The 23,099-nt window shown below is 42.9% G+C and overlaps 1 protein-coding gene across 1 annotated transcript in view; it reads left to right on the top strand.

Moving 5' to 3' along the window:
- The window catches only part of LOC147361955 (ATP-binding cassette sub-family C member 4-like), a 215,456-nt gene that overhangs the window by 11,105 nt on the left and 181,252 nt on the right, over window positions 1-23,099 (top strand). Inside the window, exons 3-8 of the mRNA XM_086330262.1 lie at window positions 408-528; window positions 12,746-12,970; window positions 16,626-16,715; window positions 19,039-19,202; window positions 20,329-20,454; window positions 21,795-22,044. Of these exons, the coding sequence (XP_086186388.1) occupies window positions 408-528; window positions 12,746-12,970; window positions 16,626-16,715; window positions 19,039-19,202; window positions 20,329-20,454; window positions 21,795-22,044 (976 nt within the window). The remainder of the gene's footprint in view (window positions 1-407; window positions 529-12,745; window positions 12,971-16,625; window positions 16,716-19,038; window positions 19,203-20,328; window positions 20,455-21,794; window positions 22,045-23,099) is intronic.

Genomic DNA, 23,099 nt, shown 5'->3' with positions numbered 1-23,099 from the left:
CACTCAGTTGACCCTGGGCTTAGCCCACTTTGGAGGCCCGCGTTCCCTGTGCATCTGTGGGCATGGAGGGAGCCCACAGCCACGGCCCTGGAGGCCGAGCTCTATCCCCGTAGGTGGGGTCCCTGGAGGAGGGAGTCTGCCCACCTGAGCTGCTTGTGACCTGTGAATCCAGCAAATCTTGGCAGGAACTTGTTTCCAGAATCTGGAACTTTTGCCTCAAGGCCTGTTTCTCTGGTGCTTCAGAGTCTGCACTGCTTATCTTTTAGGATCCCTGTGAGCAGTTAGCCAGCATCTATGGGGCAGCCATAGAGTGCCCTGTAGTGAAGGCTTATCTTCCCCTCTGTCCCTCTCCCATTTTCCCTTTGGTGGACACGCTGTTCTTTACTGTGCTTTGTTTTGTATCACAGGTACTGGGATCAAGAAGTGAAGAGAGCCCAGAAGGATGCACAGGAGCCTTCCTTAATGAAAGCAGTCATAAAGTGTTACTGGAAATCCTATTTAATTTGGGGAATGTTTACATTTCTGGAGGTAAAAGATTTTCATACTGTGCGCTGCTTTTTGGTGTATGTGTCTCTGTACTGAGATGGAAGGGACCAGTGGGGAGAGCCAGTGGTCTAAGGTCTGAGGATAAACCCTCATGGAAACATGATAGAGCTCAGAGGTTGTATTCATCTTTAGAATGGCGAGAACTGGACTCCAGGGGTTACTGTTCTTCTTTTAACTGGTTAAAGAGTGTTGTGGAAGGATGGCCTTGAAATAAAAAGACATTTTATATTATGGTAGAAAGTTCCTGGTGTTCAGTATAAATGCTGACTGATCTTTGACCAAAAGAACATTCCAACAGCCTCAGGCAATATGTACCCTGTGATTTAGAGGAAGGTAATTTGGACCCGAGCCCAGAATAAAGTACCTTTTATGGCGCTTTGTTATAGTTTAACAAGGTAAAAATTATTACCTTGACCAGGTCACATCTGATAAATGCTTTTCTAAGAAGATACCATCGCCTTTCCTCTTCCAGGGGAACAGAACCCAGGGCCCTGCATCTGGACCATAGCTTCCCAGAACTCCTAAGAGCACACCTTTCCCCAGGCTGCCCCCTTCCCCGTGGGCTGGCAGTGTGAGCAAAGCCCCTGTGGGGAGGAGCTCCAGCTTCACCGTGAATTCTGTGCACCCTCCACGCTGCTTTCTTTCCCTGGTTGTGGGAGCAGATTCCTGGTTGAAGGGGGATCCTGGTATCCTGGCATTGGCAGAGGGTGTAGGAGGGAATGTGCAGGGCAAACCAGAGGCAGAAAGCTGTGAGGTCAGTGATCCCTGTGACCCTGAAGATGCTGGGTCAAGATCCCCCAGAGGACAATCCACCTGGGGACACAGTGCTGTCAGCCCCCTGTTCTGGCTGAGCCTGCTGGGGGTCTGATGCAGACCCCCCTGGGGGGCTCGTGCTCTCCGTGGTCCCTTAGTGCTGCCTTAGGGACACGGGCGGCATGTGAGTGTGTGAGAGCAGGACGGGTGGAAGATGCAGGTGCTGTGAAAGGGATGGAGGAGGTGGAGGTGTGAGCTGTCCTCAGTCCATTGTGTTGGGGGTGTGGTGGGTGGGCCAGGTGGTTTACAGGTGGGAGGCGTGGCTCTTGTTTAATGGCTGCGCTGGACTGAAGGGCACTGTGGGCAGTGGGCAGCTGGGCAGGTGAAGTCCACCCCACACAACTGGAGAGACCAGAGTATCTGTCAGCTCCCAGGTACTGGATGGTCCTGGGGGATGGAGTTCTCACTGATTTCAGAAGAGGATTGGCTATTGTGCCAGAGGGTGGGACAGGTATGTGGGGCAGGGTGCCGCCTTTGAGAGGGCACTGACCACCTAGCTATTGCAGTGCCCTGTGAAGGACAGGAGTGGGAGAGGGAGCAGGAGCCCGTCAGGCTGCCCCAGCCCTTCTTTGTCCCGTGTGCAGCTGTCCCAGTCATGGAATTTCCGCATAGTCACAGTAAGTCTGTTTGAAATACACAGGTGGCAAGCTGGTGTGGCCTGTTTGTGCAGGATTTCCTGACCTCAGACAGCAGAGCTCTCATGAATTCTTATCAGGAAACCCTGGGGCCTCAGTGTCTGCCTGTGGCTCATGCCAGGTGCCTGGTTGGATGAGTGGCCTCAGGGTTTAATGCTGGATCATATCCTGGAGCAGGTCTCTCTCTGCTGTCCCTGGTTCTCTAGTTTCTCTTTGGTACAAGATGCAAAAGAGTCTTAAAGTCAGGTGGGTTCAAAGCAGAGCCCATGTGGCTGGGTTTGAACTGAGCTACTGGTTTTTCTTGCTGTTCTGGGCTGTTAGCCCCTTGAGTGGGGTCACTAAGCCTTGGATGGATCCCATTCTAATATGAGTTCTGGGTCTTGGCTGTGGCAGCTCATGGGAGAAACAGACATAGAGAGAGAGGCCACAGGATCTGGGGTTCTTCCTGAGATGGAATCCTCCCCACTGTGGTGCTGGGAGTGTTGATTTCAAAGTTGTCCAGCCCCATTAATACTTCCTCCTGGGGTCCAGGAAGGCCAGGCCTGGGGCTGCATAACGTGCAACTGGTAGAGCCCTGGGCCCTTTCAGGAGGTTGGTCTCTGGGTGGTCATGGCGGAGAAGTGGGGAGTTTAAATTTAGGGGCTCATCTGTGTGGCAGTACTGCTAGTACTAGTAGCAGTGCTAGTTAGTTAAATAATTGATTTTATGAAGCAACTTCCTGTGTTGTGATCAATCTATACTGCTTGTTACTCTTTATATTTTAGATGGTGGAAGATCTAAACTCAGCCCAGGATTTTCTAAAACACAAACATATTTCCTTTTTGATCTCCGGCCCTCTTTTAATCCCTCAGGTGCACAGAATGCCCTGTGGATCATCCATGATCCCAAGAAGTGCGGTCTTTCCACCCACAGCATGAGCAGGGCCTCCCAGGTACTCCTGGCAGCCCCAGTGGGAGAAAGCAGGGTGATGCCAGTCCAGAGTGAGGCTTTTAGGGTTTTAGGATTTTGAGATATGAAAACCTCTGTCCTATGAGAAGGGCTTCCCTTGTGGCTCAGCTGGTAAGGAATCTGCCTGAAATGAGGGAGACCTGGGTTTGATCCCGGGGTTGGGAACATCCCCTGGACAAGGGAAAGGCTACCCACTCCAGTTTTCTGGCCTGGAGAATTCCATGGGCTGTCCTTTGAGAACTGAGGAGTATCTCTACCCCTCAGAGAAATAAGTACCAGGCTAAGGAGCACTTGCCGGTCACCCCTAATAAGAACAGAACAGCCGGAGAGCTCCCAGCACCCCTGGCCCCTGTGTGCACCTCCACGGGTACTGTGGGTGGGGAGGACAGGTCTCTGCCTGCCCGGGGCCCTCAGGGTGGAGAGGAGGAGCCTGAAGCCTCTGCCTGGGCCTGAGTCACAGAGACCACCTCCCCAGGTCATCAGTGCTTCTCTCTGAAAGGTGAGGTCTCCATTGCTGCTGTGTAAGTGGGGTGACCTCAGAGAGCCAGAGTGGGTTCACCCAGTCCCTTCCCCTGAGAGGGGAGGTGTTGCCGGGAGTTGTGTCCTTTTCCCAGGACTCTTAGAAGTGGCCCAGCCTTGTCTGGTCACTTGGCCTTTATTTGAAGCCACTTTTGCTGATGGTCTCTGGTCCAGGTGGAGGCTGTGGGAAGCATGTGTGTGTGTAAATGTTCACTTTGGAGCTCAGCTAATGGGCAGGAAGTAAACAGAATCCTCTGCATCCCACAGTGGGCTTTGTGCCTCGACTCACAGCTGGTTCCCCAAGAGCTGAGTGGTCTTTGCATTTATTTCCCAATCCTTTCTTGCATGTGTCCCTCACTTTGCTCAACCCAGGAGTATGGGAAGTGTCTGTTGGTGGCAAAGACACTGTGGGCTGACAGCAACCACTGAGGACCACACAGCAAGGGAGAGAAGGAGGGGGCCTTGAGCCAAGCAGAAGGAGACCTGCCAAGCAGACCTGCTGTGTGCGCCCTGCTGGTTCCTAAGAGCATAACATTAGCCATTAGCCATTCAGTTCAGTTCAGTTCAGTCGCTCAGTCGTGTCCAACTCTTTGCGACCCCATGAATCGCAGCACGCCAGGCCTCCCCATCCATCACCAACTCCCAGAATTTTAGGTGTTAGTAATATCCACAGTGATGACCTTGAGTTATAAATTAGGGTTTTATATCCACCTTCTTTTCTTTTTCTAAGCATATGTAAATTTTTAATGTAAAATTAAAAGAATTTTTTAAAATTGAAGTATGATTGGCTTACAATGTTATATTAGTTTCTGGTATACATCATTAGTGATTTAATATTTTATACAGTACATGATAAGTGTAGTTACCAACTGTCACCATGCAAAATTATTCCAATATTATTGAATATATTTCCTATGTTATATAATTCCATGATTTACTTATTTTTAAAAGTTTATATATTTATTTTTGTCCCCAGTCCCCTTTTACTATTTTATAATTTGGAGTTTGTACCTCTTACGTTCCCTCACCTATTTCACTTGTTTCCTCCACCCCCTTCAATCCATTTTCTTTATGTAGTCAGGGAAGTAGGAGACTCTTTTTGAAAGATTGCATTCATAATGGTTAAAAATTGCAGCAATCTGGGTAGAAGTGAAACTTTATAGTCTAGAAAATTTGGTTTTACACATGACTTTTCTCAAGAGTTCTTGTTCCACTGTGGTCTCCTGTGAGGAACAATGAGTTTTCCAAGCCTTTGTGAATCCAGCCTCTGCCATTAAGAATAAATCTCTTACCAGGACTTCTAATAATAAAAGTGATGAAAACCCCTTGTTTTTATGGTGGTTTCAGAGCACTCTGAGCTGTTGTAACTCATTTAGTTGTCCCAGGAGTCCTCTGAGGGAGGCAAGGCAGGTATTTTCACAGATAAAGACCTGGGGGCCGAAGAGGGCACACGGTGGGCTTGGGGTCCTGTGACTGGCAGGTGGCCGACCTGGTCTCTGAGGCACTGTGCTCTGACTGCTAGACCCATGTTCTCTGTGTTCTGTCCTTTCCTCCCACAGCCTCCACTGAGGCTCAGAGCCAAGAGGAGCTGCTTTTCTAGAAACAGCTCTGGCCCCTCTGTCACCTGATTTCTATAGTGTTGTTTTTTTTTTTCCTTTTTAATTTCCTGTAGATTTTTAAGAACATTTCAAAAATACAAAAATAGAATAGAATGAAAGGGTAACACAACGTGTCACTCCAGAATAGGGCATTCTGGCAGAAAAATTGTTGTGAGTTGGTTGTGTTTTTCAGAAATAGACACAGGAGAAACTCTGAAGACAGAGTAGAAGTTATTCTTCTGAGGGACATTCACACAGATAAAGGAAATCTCCATTTGTAAAGGTGTCTCCCTCTCTGTACCAGAAAAAGAAGGATGGCTCTAAATCACAGCAGAATCCTGTTGGACAGTCTTCAAGAAGGATGAAATCTGTATAACACACCCAACCCTGCTGTAGTTTAAGCTGCTTCTCCTGCTAACCTCTCATTGGCGCTCCATCACCTTTTCTTTTGTCTTTAGGGGGAGATGGCATTTAAAGTGGTGGCTTGGGCCATCTCAGGGAGTTACTCAGTTCTTCTTGATATTTCGCATGTATATCAGAAATATACATGTTAATAAACTTCTGTTTGATTTTCTCTTGATATTCTGTCATTTATTACAGGGATCCTCAGCTAAGAACTCAGAAGGATAAAGGGAAATAAGCCCCTATGTCACCCTAAGTCAGCTTCAATAATTGCCATAATGAGCAGTCTTGATTCATCTGAAACTCACCCTCACTTCCCAAGATTCTTTTAAAGAAGTTCCAAGACATCAAATCATTTTTATCCATACATATTTTAGTATGTATCTTTAAAAGATGTGGAATCTCCCCCCACTAAACATATTTACATTAAACATTATTTTTATAGACTTCCCTTGTGTCTCAGACGGTAAAGCATCTGCCTACAATGTGTGAGGCCCAGGTTCAATCCCTGGGTTGGGAAGATTTCCTGGAGAAGAAAATAGCAACTCACTCTGGTATTCTTGCCTGGAAAATCCCATGGTCGGAGGAAGATGGTAGGCTACAGTCCATGGGGTCCCAAAGAGTTGGACATGACTGAGCGCCTTCACTTTCACTTTATTGTTTTATGCATAAATATTAACTTTAATATCATTAGTATCTAGCCAGTGCTCACAGTTGTCTTTTTTCCCCTCTTCTGTTGGAAGCAGTATTAAATAAGGTACACTTGGCTGATACAGGTTATTCAGATTGCCTTTCTGTTCCCCTCCACCCCAAGCCTGTAGGTTGTTTGACCTGTAGAGATTCCCACAGTCTGGATTTGGCTGATCGCATCTCCCCCTGTCTCAATTAACTTGTTCCCCTGGCACCTTAGGTAGGTGTTTAGGTCTAGAAGTTCAATACAGCTCATTTGGATTTTCTTCACCCCTTTTGTCTATGTAGGAGGTAGGCTTGTATATCCCCCTTATAAGGTACATAACATCTTTTGTGTGTGTGTGTGTGTGTGATGTTGGCGCTATTCATGATCCTTGCTCAAGGTCCATTAATTTATTAAGGGTTGCAAAGTGGGGATGCTCTAAGCTCTTTAGTTAACACTGAACTATAGTGTTTATAGGGAGAGTAGGGAAAATAATTTTTTCCGTTTTTAAAACCTGTTTTCAAAATGGGGAATTGGTTCTCCTCTAGTGAGGAGAGGGGCTAGTGAGTTTTCATGGTTGGTTGTTTGGTTTGGTTTTGTGAATGTCAGTTTGAGCTCATGGATTTAAGCATTTCTGATCTGCTTCAGTCCATTTTATTTGTTATGCTTATATCAACCTTGGGCCATCTTTGGGCAGTGGGAGTATATTCAGGTTGGGTCCTAAGTCTTTTGCACACACTCTAGAAGTCTTGGCTACTTTTTTTTTTTTTTTCTAATGTCTTTTTTTGCTTGTTTTTTTTTTTTTTTTTTTGTTTTTGGTGTGACAGGATGTTTCTAGTTCATTTTGTACAGCATTTGCTCAGCCCTGGAATCATCCATTTCTCCAAGCAGCCCTGTCTTCTTTTAGTGTGAAATGGTATTTAAAGACTATAATCTGGATGTTAGAGGGGATATTGCTCTTGCTTATTGTTTCTTGGCTTTTTTTCATTAGACCAAGTTAGAATACATTTTTAAGGTAAACAAATATGTTTATATGGGTGTTTCCAATCCAAATCAGATACAGGACACTAGTTTTTTACTTCATCTTATTTTGCTTACATCTGTATCTCTTTTCTCCCATCATCTATTCTCTTTGTCCCATGTCTAAGCCCAATTCTCAATGATATCAACATAATTATTTATTTGTTTTACCTTATAATGTGACTTCTGAAAACATAAAATTTATCTTTTTGCAGTTATTCTGTATTCACATGGGTGTATCATGCAGAGAATGTGTTTTCAAATTGTTTTGTTTAAAACCACTTTTGATAGTTCTTTTTTGTATGGCTCTTTGAACCAACAGGATGGGTAGATATATAGGTAGTTTTATTTAAATTTACTCTGAAATTTTAGGAATTGCTTTTCAAAAAATTAGTTCTTTTATAATTATAATTCTGTATAATGCTTTCATGATTCCAAAATCAAGACAAGGCTACTTTTAAAGAAGGCTGATATCCTTGTTAGCTCTATTCTAATTCTCCTTGTCCTTTTAGAGATAACTTTCTAGGCTAATTTTGACTCATCTGTTTATTAATGTTTTTTAAATATGGTTTTATCTGAAATTTTAGTTTTCCTACCGTGCAGAATGAAAATTTTCAATTTCAATGCTGTAATCTCTGGACTTTGGTTTATAAAGATTTTTCTGGAAGCATGAAATGTGTCATGGGACTCTGGTTAAAACTCTTTGTGATCATTGTAACTCCTTCATAGCAGGTCTGTAGCCATTCCAGGCTCAGATGCAAAGACAATGCAAGAGTGGAGGTTAGCAGATGCTTACATGGGGTTAGTTTCTGCATCCAGACTCTTCCAGGGAGAGGAATCTTCAGGCTCCACCCTAATCAGTTGAACCTAAACCAGTTTCTGGAGGCTGGACCTCGGGCATCAGAGTGCCCTTATCCCCACCCAAATGATTCTAAGGTGCAGTCAGGTTGAAGACCACTGTGTAAAAGAGGAGTGAAGGTTAGGATATCTAGAATGCTGGTGGGTATGATTTCACAGATTCACTGCTTTTTCTCCTCATCTTTGGATTTTTCTCAACTCTACTTTAGAACTCCCCCAGTTCTTTTTTTTTTTTTTTTTTTTACTTTACAATATTGTATTGATTTTGCCATACATCAACATGTATCTGCCACGGGTGTACACGTGTTCCCCATCCTGAACCCTCCTCCCACCTGTCTTCCAATACCATCCATCTGGGTCATCCCAGTGCAGCAGCCCCAAGCTTCCTGTATCCTGCATCGAACCTGGACTGGCGATTCGTTTCTTATATGATATTATACATGTTTTAATGCCATTCTCCCAAATCATCCCCCCATCCCTCTCCCACGGAGTCCAAAAGACTGTTCTATACCTCTGTGTCTCTTTTGCTGTCTCACATACAGGGTTGTCATTACCATCTTTCTAAATTCCGTATATATGCGTTAATATACTGTATTGGTGTTTTTCTTTCTGGCTTACTTCACTCTGTATAATAGGCTCCAGTTTTATCCACCTCATTAGAACTCCCCCAGTTCTAAAGATTAACTGCCTATTCAATTTTTCCCTACAAGCTCACTCTTTTCTGCTTATATGTTTCACTCAAGTGTTTTTCTTTGTTAGCTTGCTTCTATTTTTGTGTGTTTATTTCCATGAATGAGATGTGAGGAAATTGGTGAGAAATGTTTCAAGTACCTTAACTTGGAGGAGGAATTCTATCTACTGCAGAAGTTCTAGTTTCTAACTGAACCCTGCAAGAAGTTATCCTAAGAAGCAAAAGGTGGGACCCAATATCAGGTGCTTTCAGGAGGCTGAATACCAAGGACTCTATCAAGAAATGGCTACCACCAGTTTCCCTTGCAGTCCGCTGGTTAAGACTCCATGTACCCAATGCAGATATGAGGGTTTTTGATCCCTGGACTGGGAACTAAGATTCTGCATGCCACAGGGTGTGGCCAAAATAAAAAGTCTGCCTCAGAGACTCAGACTGTCAGATAATCCTGAATAATGGATGTTGCGGTATTAAATTCAGCTCTTTTAAAGATCCTTTACGATTTCAGAGCTGTGAAGAATTCTTGTGAAAGAATAAGAACTATATTCTCAATTGGTTTGTGGAAAGAATATACATGTGGTATAGATTGATGTCAGAGAGGAAAGGTTTAAGGGACAGTGTTTGACCTTGTTCCTGCTTATCAAGAAAGTTTTAATTCGGTTAGCTTCATGATTGATAATGAATATTTTCTCAGTTGTTTTATTTCTTATTAGTTGATGATGAGAATCGGGAATGTACAGATGAGAGAATTCCTTGGTGGTGTCTGCCCACACCAGTGTACATGTGGTGGGGGCAGCTCCCAGGAATGGCTGCCACCAGTGTCTGTGTCCCCAGGGTGAGCCACAGCCACTCCTTGCCTCTCTGAGAGACTCTCCAAGGCAAACAGAGTCTTCTGAAATTCAGTCTACCCTTGGGATTCACACCACCGTTTCATTTGGAGTTAATATTTGGATTAGAGCATTGAGCATATGCAGGAGTTAATCTTCTGGTAGCTGGACAAACTTTTGCCTTGTTTGCCTCAGCCAGTTTTACCAAATGTCAGAAATGGAAACACTCACAGATTACAAATGCTGCTGCCAGCTGTCTGGCTCTCCATCTCTAACCTTTCTTTGTGTGTGGAGGGGATGGATTTACTCAGTCTACCTTTCATGGCCTCAGTCATGTCTGCCCTGTGTGTTCTGGAAGCTTTGAAGAATCATATTTAATATGTGTCTTCTTACTCTGTATATGTACTTGGGGTTTTGTTTTCATAATTTTGTGCTATTCATTATTTTGCTTTCTATTTTTTCTTTTTGAGAGAAATTACTGGAAAATTGTTTTTTACTTGCTGCTATTTTTCATATGGAGCATAATATCAATTTTCTGTTTTCCATAGTTGCAACTTATGCCAGAATGGAAATTCCTTGTATGTTATACTTTTCATCACTTCTCTGAATTGCCATGACAGCTCCTTGCTGGAGGCAAAGTTGTGTGTGTGTGCTCAGTCACTCAGTTGTGTCTGACTCTTTGTGACCCCAGGGAATGTAACCCGCCAGGCTTTTCTGTCCATAGGGTTATCCTGGCAAGAATCCTGGAGTGGGTTGCCATTTCCTCCTCCAGAGGATCTTCTCAACTCAGGTATTCAACCTGCATTTCCTGTGACTCCTGCACTGAGATGGATTCCTTACCATTGAGCCACTGGAGAAAGTCCCCAAATAATAAATGACTCTCCCCCCAAATTGCATCAGTAACAGTTCATGTTTGAAGTCCTTTGCTATCTTTTTGAAAGATAAGAAATTTTCTATCCCAATTAAATAATTGATAGAATAAAAAGAATTCATAGATGAGTGGAAGATATGAGCCATGAAGTGGCATTATACCTTAATGAGGCTATTTCTCCAACTGTTCTTTGGTTTTGTTTTGTTAATATTGATTTATTTGGCTGTGCTGGGTCTTAGTTTCTGCATGTGGGATCTACTTCCCTCACCAGGGATCGAACCAAGTTTCCCTACATTGGGAGTGTGGAGTCTTAGCTAAAGGACCACCAAGGAAGTCCCTCAACTAGGTTATTAAATATTGTTTCTCAGTGAAAAACTCCAGATGTGCTTAGGCAGTAATGACCTGCCTTTATTTACACTCCTATTTGCTGGATTTATTGAATTTATCCATATTATCTTAGGTGAGTGCTATTACTCTTATTTCTCCTATAATTACAAGGATGTTGGGCTCAAATGGAGAGCTGAGTAACAGGCAACAGTGTTTCCCAAATAGAATCATAAGTTTCAGGAAAGTTTTGGATGGCAGATATTACTGCTGGGCTTCTGGTGGTTTGTGGCTCCAGCACTGGACTGCCCTTGGCAACACCTGGGCTGGGACTGCCCGTGTGTACAGTTTGATGTTCTTGCTTCTCTGTGTGAGCCTCCACATTTCCATCGCAGGAAACTGTAAACAGTGTGTTTGACAATCCACTGTGTGAAGGACTCTTCCAAGAGCTCTCTGTGCCTCTTGGGATGGATGACAGGACATTGTGGAAATGTATCAGTTATATTTTACTCAGGTCTGATCATCTTACTTACACTTCTTCAACTAAATAGTGTTCCCTTTATCCTCTATCGTGGATGAAAATCTCCATGAGTTCATGGAGGGAGAGGCAGTTGGTGCAGCCTGTTAACGTGTGTCCATTTGTGTAGAACAAGACAGGAATGTTAAGGTTTAATGAGACCCCCATGTGAGGGATGGGGACATCTTTTGATAAATATCCTGATCAAGCACTGGTTGGCTGAGCAGAAAATACTTGGTTTTTTTTTTTTTTTTTTTGGTGTTTGGTGTTACAGATTCTCCTTCCCTCTTCTTGTGTGTGGGTTCCTTAGCTTCAGACAGACAGAAGAGAGCTATCAAAGCATACTGGTCAGGTAAGCAAAGCTTACCCTGTCTGTGTTAGTAAGGCGGGATTGCCAAAAAAGGAAAAGCCCTGTTCCTGAAAGACTTCCAAACTTTTGACATTTTGTCTTTTGAGAAGTCTGTGGAGGAAATGATATTGCGGCCCAAGGCGTTTAGTTTTGGTAACTTGTATTTGTTGAGTGATTTTCCTTGAAGGTGAAGAAGGGGACCTAAGAAGAAGGGGGCCTTCAAGGGGTGACTAGAGAGAGGAAGTAGGTTGTGAGGTGGAGTGGCTGTTTGGCAGGGTGGGTAGGTGTTGCTGTTCCTTTGCCTTTTTCTTTGGGAAAGAAACTTGCTTTCCCTAAGTCTTACTCAGGGTGGAAGCCTCAGTGCACTCTGAGTCAATCGGTGTAGGCCTTGGGAAAGAGAGGATTGGTAACATTTCTTCCAAACCACCAACTTCAGTGGATGGTGGATCAAGAACTATGGAGACATGATTTTTTAGCTTGGTCTCAACCATGTTTAATTTTTTACTCCAAGGAACATTCCAACTTCTAGAGGGTAGAGGCATAGTGAGGCAGTGCTCTCGGGAGCTGAGAGCCTGCAGAGCTGCCAAACCTGGTTTCTTTGTGGTACTCCAGCCAAAGCTGGTTTCCATTCCCTGGGTCTATGTGTGGAGTTTGGGGTAGAAAAGGGAGGATGTGTTTGTGCCAGTGTCTTGCTTCATAAAGATTGATGAAGAAGGTGATGAAAGCGTGTCTCCCATATGTGAACCACATTGACTTTCTATTGGGCTGGGACATTGAGAGTATGGGGGACAGGGGCAGGCTGCCAGTAGGCTTGTTCCTGTGGAAGCAGATTTCTTCCTCTTCTTCTGCCACCTTTTTCTTTATTCATCTTAAGGCTCAGTTGGTATTGAGCCTGTTCGTGATATTTGTTGAGCATTCATGGTGTGCTAAACACAATGTACTAAGGCTTTACTACGTTTGAATGGAAAAATTTGCCTTAAGGTTAAACTGTTGCCTGCTTGTCTTATAGGAGATAATAAATCTGCATACTTTTCTTTTAAATTAGTCACAAATGTAGCATTTTGTCAAAATGTATTTTAAATATGCTAATGATAAAAGTAAATCTTATGTAAAGAAAAACTGACATATCTAATTAAGACTTTTTTCTTTTCTTTTAGGAAGGCACCAGAGTAGTTCAACCCATATTTTTGGGGAAAATGATTAGCTATGTTGAAAAGTACCATCTTTCCGATTCTGCCACTTTGCACGAAGCCTACGGCTACGCAGCAGGGCTGAGCGCCTGCGTGCTCGTGTGGGCCGTTCTGCACCACTTGTACTTCTACCACATGCAGCGTGTGGGGATGAGGCTGAGAGTAGCCGTGTGCCATATGATCTACCGCAAGGTGAGTGTCGCTAGGTACCACGGTGTGTTCCTCTCTTGAGGGATCAGGAACATTTGGGGAAAGTTCTCCGTAAATTACAAATTTTGTAACTGGGATTGTTTACACCTTCCTAGAGAAGTTTGCTTTTGCATCAAGCTAGGTTTGTTGTTGTTGAAGCAAACTTTACCAATAAATAATGAAAAGTTTTCTTTTGAGATCGTGTGGGCTGTCCTTGACAACTTTTCGCCATAGGCTGTCACAAAATAATCACTAAATTTGTACTGTAAAATATTAAATTAATATTCAAGAATAAGTATGAAAAGTATCAAGTTGATTTTCAATGTCTTCATGCCCAAATCCCATAGTGCTGTTTATGGAAATTTTTTGTTGCCGTTCATTAATACTTTCAGGTACATCAAATTTGTATTTAAAAGTGAGCTTCAGAGATTGGATCTATAAAACTATATCTAAGAGCAGAGAATGTATTTGATAAAGGGACTGATTCTAATTTTAAAAGACCCATCTAATTATATTCAATATAATTATGTTTGCTAGGGAAAAATATAAAGAGAATTCATGCTACATATAGACTCACTCCTTATATTTTATAGATAATTTTTGTTAATTGTATGAAAGAAAATAGGATATTTGAGATGAAACTTGAAATTTTACATTGTTTTATGAATTCTAGAGATAATTTGTTGCTCTTCATTTAAATTATTTTAATACAATATTTCCTTTTATTTTTAGTATGCATTGTAGCAGTTTTAATAAGAACTGATTTAATGTGTTTAGTGATTTTGTATTGAGGAATGCCATGAAATTATTCCATAGTTTACCCTTGTCTAAACTAGTATAAAAAGAGTGAGGCTTTCAGGTATCTTTACAAAGGTATTGCCACAGACATATCAGTGTCAAGAGCTGAAGGGCTCTGTATAAACTTGATCCTGGATATGTCTTTGCCTTAGACTGTTTTAAAAAAAATCCTTATTTAACTGTATTGTATCCTTGAAATTTTCAAAGAGAGTAGATCTTAAATGTTCTCACCACACATGTTAAATAGGATAACTATATTAGGTAGTGGATACTTTAAGTGGTTTTACTACAGTAACCATTTCCCAGTGTGTATTTATACCAAAGTATCATGTTGTAACCTTAAACATATGCAGTTTTTATTAATAAATAAACTCTTCATTGAAAGATAAAACCAAGCAGCTTAAATTGAAAATATTGCTTCTTTACCTGGCTGCTGCTTATCTAGAGCTTCTGCTTCTTCAGAATACTTTTTTCAGCAGGAAGTGAGATGTCGTCTCATTTTTCCTTGAGCAGAGTCTTGTACTTTTCAGGATTGTGTGAAACTGGGGACCTGGCATCTCACTGTCTTGTCTGACAACAGCATCTGAGCTGCTTTCCTTCTGGGTGATATGGAAATTGCAACTGTGCCTGCAAACTGCAGTCAGAGGTCTTCACTGTCATTTATCATCATCTTTGTTATTCTGTTGCGTCTTTAACCATTTAGGAGATGGATACTCAGATTTCCCCACAAATTGGCTAAATGTTTGTCTTTCCAGATCATACTTAACTCTCATAATGGTTGTGAAATTTTACCTGAACCGTGTTGTGAAAGCTTAAGTTAGGGGTAAGGTGATGGTTTACTCAAAGCTCACTCTGCTTCACAGGTGAGCCATTGTCTACCTGTGTTTCTTCCTCTTCCCACCACACTTTGGAATATTGCCTTTGGGAAATGTGATCTGACCTGGCACATTGGCTTATGTGAATGTAAATATCTCCCAAGAAGTTCATTTACTGCCTTGATTTTACCTAAATGTTGGCCCTATATGAAGTCAGGACTTATGGGGATTATAACATAGACATAACTTGAAATTCCAGAAACCTGGAAAAGACAAATTTCCTCACACACAGCCTTGCATCTAGAGCCCTGCTGGGGTGCAGAAACAAGACACTTCTTTTCAGGTTACAGGTGGGCTGATTCTTTAGGGCACAGCTGGTGCTGCCGAGCAGCTCTGAAAGGCCCCTCTGAGCTTCCATGGTTCATGCTCAGGCCCCACCTCCTGATCCCTGATCCTGGGGAGGAATCAGATTGGGCATTAGAAATGGAGTGGCTGCTAAGCCCATAGCCATAGTTTGTTCTGACCATGGATTCCCGGCTGGGGCAGGTCTCCAGGCGGTCTCTAAGGCTGCACATATTCCACTCCTAAAATGGCCCATTCAGCATTTCGTGCTCTTTGCAGCTGAATTTTGAATGATTGTGAAGGAGGTATCGTATATAAAAATGACTTGCCATTTCCACAGCTTTGGTAAAATTACCTTTGGCTTTTGATCATTGTGGTGGTGGTGGTGGTAAAATACACCCAGTGTAAAGTTGACCATTTTCATTCCTTTTAAGTACAGCATTTAGTGACATTAGGTACACTCACATTGTTGTGTAGCCATCACCATTATTCATCTCTGGAACTTTTTCTTTTTCCCAAACTGAACCTCTGCATCCATTAAACACTAACTCCCCAACCCCTCTCCCCGCACCCAGCACCATTCTACTTCTTATCTCTGTGAATTTGAGTAGTTTAGTACTTCATGTAAGTGGAATCATACAGCGTTTGTCATTTTATGTGAGGCTTAAGTTCTGTAGCACGATGTCTTCAAGGTTCATCCATGTTGTGGCAGGTGTCAGAATTTAATTCCTTTTTAAGGCTCAATAATCTTCCACTGTAGGCCTATGCAACATTCTGTGTGTTTGCTCATCTGTCAATGGACAGTTGTTTCCACCTTTTAGCTATTGTGAACATTGCTGCTGTGAATATGAGTGTACGAATTGTCTGTTCAAGGTTGTGTTTTTAGTTTTCTTGAGTGTATCCTTAGTAGTGTAATTGCTGTATTGTATGCTAATGTCATATTTAATTTTTGAGGAACTTCCGTATTCTCTTCCATTGTGGTTATATCATTTTACCTTCTCACTTGATCATTGTTTTCTTCTTTACTTGAGGAGTAAAGAAAAAGTTTCTTATGAAGTATGACATTTTGTTTGGATCAGTGGCTCTAGTTGGTGGTCTGTTGAAGCAGCTCCTGGTATCTTTTCAGCTTCCTCAGATCTCTAGGGCATTTTTCTTACTAAATAAAGGGATTGAGCAACACAGGTTGTGTATTTTGTAAAATCAGCAGACTGGCATCAAGACCACAGTTTCCTCACAGGAACGGTGTTTTGAACATCATACTTGCTCATTTGAGAATGAGGAAACTAAGCCCAAAGTGTTTAAATATTGTTACCCACAGAATGAATGATTGAATCCTAGTCTCTGAATTTCTTTCCTAAGGCAACCTCTCCAGTCTCATCCAATTTGGCTAAAAATTACTTAGTTGACTCCTAAGTCTAAACCTACACCCTTTAACCTTCAGACAGGTGCAAGTTCACTGAAACAGGGGATGGATTTTGCTTTTACCTCCTGCTCCTCCCTTTGCTGTCCTTGTGGTTGAGGCTGCCACCACACTGAGGAGTTAGAAGCTGAAGAAGGGTCCCCAGAGCCCTGCTGTCAGGGGTCATCCTGCTCCTGCTGACACCACTCAAGACCCCTGGAACACATGCTCCATTGTGTTATGTTCTAAGATGACTTGGTATCACCTTAGGAATCCGGATCTCTGTCTCCCTCTCTCATTTCAGGCCCTTCGCCTGAGTAGCCCAGCCATGGGGAAGACCACCACAGGCCAGATAGTCAACCTGCTGTCCAATGATGTGAACAGGTTTGACCAGGTGAGCTGCCCCTGAGGGATCCTCTTCCGTTTCCTGTTTTTCTCACTGGGTTCAGCTTATTGGGATGCCAGGTGCCAGGGTTTGGTGTCAGCCAGGGTTCTGTTGAGGATGTAAGATAAAGGTTCTATTTATCCAACTTTGACTTCTCTGTGTGCAAATTCAATGTAATTATATGTATTGTTTCATAAGTGAGAGTTTTGTTTTTCTAATAACAAATGGCAGCAGTGTTCTTGCCCAGCTTGGTTAGTGTCCTAAAGGGTCCTCCTGGAGGGGCCCTTCTTGGCACGTGGTGTAGGTGTTGCTGAACTGTCTTCCTCCTCCTCTAGGTGATGAAGGCCTGGTAGTCAGGGATTGTTTTTTCCCCTGTACCCTGTTCAGTGCCTGCTGCATAGGGAGCCTTCAAGTGGGTGGTCCCCAGACACAACCTCCTCTCTGCTATCCCCACACACTCTTTTTCCACTGACCTTAAGCATAGATCACATGACCCAGAACATCATAGCTGTTGGTCAGATCTGTGTTGTAGTAGACACTTCTCTTTCCAGTATGCATTCATAAAACATGAAGTAAGGCCTCTACTCACTTTCAGGGATGAATAAAGCTTAGTTTCTGCCCTGTAGAAGCCACAATCTATCATGGAGGTGAATACACAAGTAATTACTGGAGAGAGCAGTAGGTACCATAATACAGGCTTTCCTGGGATGCTGGGGAGCCCAGGGGAGATGGGAGCTAAACTCTGGGATGAGAGCATTTGGAGAAGCCCTGAGCTCATCTGTGTTGTGGTCAAAATCCACATCTTCCTTCATTGCTGCTGGTCTGATTCTCCTGGGACATCCCTGAAGTCAGCCCTGTGCTGCCCTGAAACAGTGTCATCTGAGGTGGACACTTGGATTTCTGCTTTAGCAGGTTTAAAACCCAGTGAGGTCATTTCTATTTAGGTTTCTGTTTTTTCCTTCAGAGCATATTGTCTCTATACTCTGTCCTTAATGGCTTTTATATCATCCCAAAGAGAGGCTATGCTAAAGAATGTTCAAACTACTGCACAATTGCACTCATCTCACATGCTAGTAAAGTAATGCTCAAAATTCTTCAAGCCAGGCTTCAGCAATACATGAACTGTGAAATTCCAGATGTTCAAGCTGGTTTTAGAAAAGGCATAGGACCAGAGATCAAATTGCCAACATCTGCTGGATCATCGAAAAAGCAAGAGAGTTCCAGAAAAACATCTATTTCTACTCTATTGATCTATGCCTAAGCCTTTGACTGTGTAGATCACAATAAACTGTGGAAAATTCTGAAAGAGATGCGAATACCAGACCACATGACATGCCTATTGAGAAACCTGTATGCAGGTCAGGAAGCATCAGTTAGAACTGGACATGGAACAACAGACTGGTTCCAAATAGGAAAAGGAGTACATCAAGGCTGTATATTGTCACTCTGCTTATTTAACTTATATGCAGAGTACATCGTGAGGAACGCTGGTCTGGAAGAAGCACAAGCTGAAATCAAGATTGCCGGGAGAAATATTAATAACCTCAGATATGCAGATGACCCCACCCTTATGGCATAAAGTGAAGAAGAAATAAAGAGCCTCTTGATGAAAGTGAAAGAGGAGAGTGAAAAAGTTGGCTTAAAGCTCAACATTCAGAAAACTAAGATCATGGTATCCAGTCCCATCACTTCATGGCAAATACAGTGGCTGATTTTATTTTTCTGGGATCCAAAATCACTGCAGATGGTGATTGGAGCTATAAAATTAAAAGACACTCCTTGGAAGGAAAGTTATGACCAACCTAGACAGCAGATTAAAAAGCAGGGACATTACTTTGTCAACAAAGGTCTGTCTAGTCAAGGCTATGGTTTTTCCAGTGGTCATGTATGGATGTGAGAGTTGGACTATAAAGAAAGCTGAGTGACAAAGAATTGATGCTTTTGAACTGTGGTGTTGGAGAAGACTCCTGAGAGTCCCTTGGACTGCAAGGAGGTCCAACCAGTCCATCCTAAAGGAGATCAGTCCTGGGTGTTCATTGGAAGGACTGATGTTGAAGCTGAAACTCCAATACTTTGGCAACCTGATGTGAAGAGCTTACTCATTTGAAAAGACCCTGATGCTGGGAAAGATTGAAGGCAGGAGGAGAAGGGGATGACAGAGGATGAGATGGTTGGATGGCTCACCGACTTAATGGACATGAGTTTGGGTAAACTCCGAGAGTTAGTAATTTACAGGGAGGCCTGGTGTGGTGTGGTTCATGGGGTCACAAATAGTCAGACAGGACTGAGCAACTGAACCGAACTGAAGAAGGCTTTGTTTTTCTCTTTTAAGGTAACGATGTTCTTGCACTATCTGTGGGTGGGGCCACTGCAGGCTGTCGCAGTGACCGCCCTGCTCTGGATGGAAATAGGAATATCATGTCTTGCCGGGATGGCGGTTCTCATTATTATTCTGCTTTTGCAAAGCTGCTTTGGGAAGTTGTTTTCATCACTCCGGTAAGAGAAACACTTCTTTTAAAAATTGATATACGTAATTGGTAACATCCACAGTCTGCTTGATGCTTTTGTTCAAAAACAAGACAAATGCCTTCCCTAGTCACTTCTTTGTGTGAGTTGTAGACCCTACAGGCTTAGCCAGTGGAAGCTCCAGCCTTAAACTGAAGGCTGATCCTGAAACAGGAACAGGGAAGGCATTCACTGGGTCCTCTTGGCACTGTGTCTGAAAAAATAGAGTGTCCTTCAGCAGAATTTACCCATGTCCAAGTTATTTAAATATTGTTAAATAGTAATAATCTTGTAGCCCCATTTCTCACTGCATATATTTTTGTTATGCTTGTGTTGGAGCCTTTCAGGTATTTATTCATGTTTCCATTAAGTTATAAACACCCCAAGGGCCAGGCTGATCTCCATTGTGTCTTTATGAAGCCCCACAGTCACAGCAGCACATGTGACAGAAAAGTGGCTGGTGGTGAAGAGCCTTCTGCTGCTGAGTTAGACCTGAAGCAGGTCCCAGAGGGTTGGAGGTGGGTGGTTGTCAGGTGATGGAGACGTTGTGCTATTTGAAGGTCACTGAGTTCTTGTGTGTGTGTTGTGTGTGTAGTTCTGTGCTTGGTGTCTTTATTTGGAATTTCCTTTCCTGTCTTTGCTGGAGAGATAGATACTTCCTATCCTTCAAGGCCCTGTTCAAGTGCTACCAGGTCTCTGAAGCTCTTTTTGTTCTCCTTTCTTGGTGGAATTAACAGTCCCATCTTTTCTGCTCCCCAGAACTTCTCTCCTATTTTATTACAGCACAGACTCTGTCTTCCTGGGTGTCTTTCTGCCTCCCTACCTGACCGTGATCTCTTTGAGCAGATGGTTTGTATCTGACACATTTCAGGTCTTTCTTAGCCGATCCTGCACATTCTCAAGTTACTTCTTAAAATGGACTGAATGGTTGGTTTCCTAGTTGAAGCCTTTTTCTCCATTTGTACTTTGAGTAGGACCTGCCTGTGTTCTAAGTGCAAAAGGGCTATAGAGAATAATTTTATTCCTAGCCCCGCCCCCATGCACACTCCTGCTGCTGCTGCTGCTGAGTAAAGTTGGGCTGTGGTCATTGAGGCTCATCTCATGTCTGTCCCCTCAGGAGTAGGACCACTGCTCTCACAGACGAGAGGATCAGGACCATGAGTGAAGTCATAACTGGCATCAGAACAATAAAAATGAATGCTTGGGAAAAGTCATTTATAGACCTTATTACCAGACTGAGAAGGTAAGTTTATATATATAGATGTCACTCCATATTTTCATGCTTTATTTCCTATTCTATTGGATATTTTAGATGTCTTGCCAAAGAAGTGTTTAAGTTCATCTTCACATTAAGGTGAACTTAAATACTAACTATTCACTGCATCACCTACATGTGGCAGGAGGGTTAAGAATAGTGGAGATATCATTTAACCTGTTCTTTCATTTGCCATCTTTTCAAAGGAAAAAAATATATATGCTTCTTACTTATATAGAAATGAAATTCTAAGAAGTTTTTAATACCTTAAATCCCAATAAGCAATGCTTTTAACATAGTATTTGAGACAATGACATTCAAACTAAAATTGTAATTTATGGTGATGGCTGATAACCAGGAAGATTATGGAGACTTGGTATACTTGTATTGAGCCGAACTGTATGAATCACTATTGTTCGTTGTTGCTGTGCTTAGTCGCTCAATTGGATCTGATTCCTTGTGACCCCATGGACTGTAGCTCGCCAGGCTTCTCTGGCCATGGGACTTCCCAGGCAGGAATACTGGAGTGGGTTGCCATTTCCTCCTCCAGAGGATCTTACAGACCCAGGGATTAAACCTGTGTCTCCTGCATTGGAGGTGGATTCTTTACCACCATGAAAGCTCATGAATCACTATGCATTTCAAATGGAGCTATGAAAATACTGTCCCTTTTGTTCTGCTTCATGTTTTTAGACTGTTTCTCCATCTTTCATTTAAATATCTGGTGAGCATTTCTCTGACCCCACCTTGTCACCTCTCACTTTGCACCTTTGCGGAGCCCATCTTCCTTCTACTCTGGCCTCCAGGCCTGACTGACTCCAGCTCATCTTCAGGGTCCACGTGTGTGTGACTTGCCCTGACTCCACTGCTCCGAGTTACATATCCCAGCTCTGGGCTCCCTTGGGGGCTGTGATGACTGTCTCTGTCTATTGTCTCCCAATTTTGTGGTTGCTAATTCTCTTCGCCCGCAAGTTCATGAGCGCCTGGAGGGGACAGGCTGTGTCTTTCTGTGAGGAGCCTGGCATAGACTTGTGATTATGAATGTTTGTTGAATGAATGTTCAAACCCAGTATGATTGACCTGAAATGTTTGCAAGTGTGACATTAAGCCTCCTTTTACTTGAAAGAGTGAAGTGATGATGCAGTGTGTGGTCCTGGTATTGGGCAGACCCCTGAGCGTGCACTATGCTAATGTCTCCATGATGTGAGGGATGGTTTATCTTAATCTGTGTCCATTCCCTAGAAAGGGGCCACTTACACAGGGTACTGAATTCATGTCTTGTATGCTGATGCTTCTTATAAAACCTTTGTCCTACTTTCTTTTTACAGTAAGGAAATTTCCAAGATTCTGAAAAGTTCCTACCTTAGGGGCATGAATTTGGCATCATTTTTCACTGTGAGCAAAATCATGATTTTTGTCACCTTCATCACCAATGAGCTCCTTGACAACCGGATCACAGCCAGCCAAGTGTTTGTGGTGGTGACGCTGTTCGAGGCTTTGCGGTTCTCGAGCACCCTCTTCTTCCCCATGGCCGTCAAAAAGGTGTCAGAGGCCATTGTCAGCCTCCGAAGAATAAAGGTTTGGTGACAAATACTTTTTTTTCAGTTGTAGGTGGATTTTTTTTAAATGCCTCCTTTTGTTTGGAATCACTATGTTCCAGTTAGGTGATATTTAACTCTCTCAGTGCCAAAACTGGCAATCTTTCCAGAATGTTATAGGTACTCCCTTTTCTTATTAGGTAGAGTGCATTACAGATATCATAAGACTGGTTCTCATGTAGGGGCAGTAGTATATGTAAGTAGCAGTAGCACAGGGCTCTAGTGTAGTGATGTCTACAGAGTGACTAAAGTGTCTAAAAGCAGGAGAAGCAAACAGAGTGCATCTCCTGTGCTGACTCCAGTGGCCAGGCAGTGACTGTGCACAGTCCCTGGGCCGGGAGGGAAGGAACTTGCTGAGAAGTCCTTGTTCCCTGCGGAGGAAGAGTGGCCTCAGATTCACTTAATTCTCTGTGTTCGAAATGAGTTCTTTCCTCCACAGATGTTTTGCTTGTTGGTGTCTGAGCCTACCTTTTTTATCTGTCTTTTCATCCCTGGCCCCTTTTTATTTACTGCTTAATCCATTTTCTCTGGCTGCCTTCTTCTTTTTAAATTTGTAATTCCCACCACTATGTGAACTAAGAACTTCCAGATATACAAGCTGGATTTAGGAAAGGCAGAGGAACCAGAGATCAAAATGCCAACATCCATTGGGTCATAGAAAAAGCAAGAGAATTCCAGAAAAAAAACATCTACTTTTGCTTCATTGACTACACTAAAGCTTTTGACTGTGTGGATCACAACAAACTGTGGAAAATTATGAAAGAGATAGGAATATCAAACCACTTTACCTGCCTCCTGAGAAACCTGTATGCAGGTCAAGAAGCAACTGTTAGAACTGGACATGGAACAATGGACTAGTTCCAAATTGAGAAAGGAGTATGTCAAGGCTGTATATTGTCACCCTGCTTATTTAACTTATATGCAAAGTACATCATGTGAAATGCTGGCCAAAGGAGAATGAAAAAGCAGGCTTAAGACTCAACATTCAAAAAACTAAGATCATGGCCTCTCGTCCCATTGCTTCATGGCAATAAA

Source organism: Bos grunniens, chromosome 12 (assembly GCF_055505025.1).
Source record: "Bos grunniens cultivar Pamir isolate PY7600 chromosome 12, Bosgru_T2T1.0, whole genome shotgun sequence".
In the NCBI taxonomy this organism is placed as follows: Eukaryota; Metazoa; Chordata; class Mammalia; order Artiodactyla; family Bovidae; genus Bos; species Bos grunniens.
Note: the sequence above shows the minus strand (reverse complement) of the source record. Positions and strands in the feature narration are given on the sequence as shown.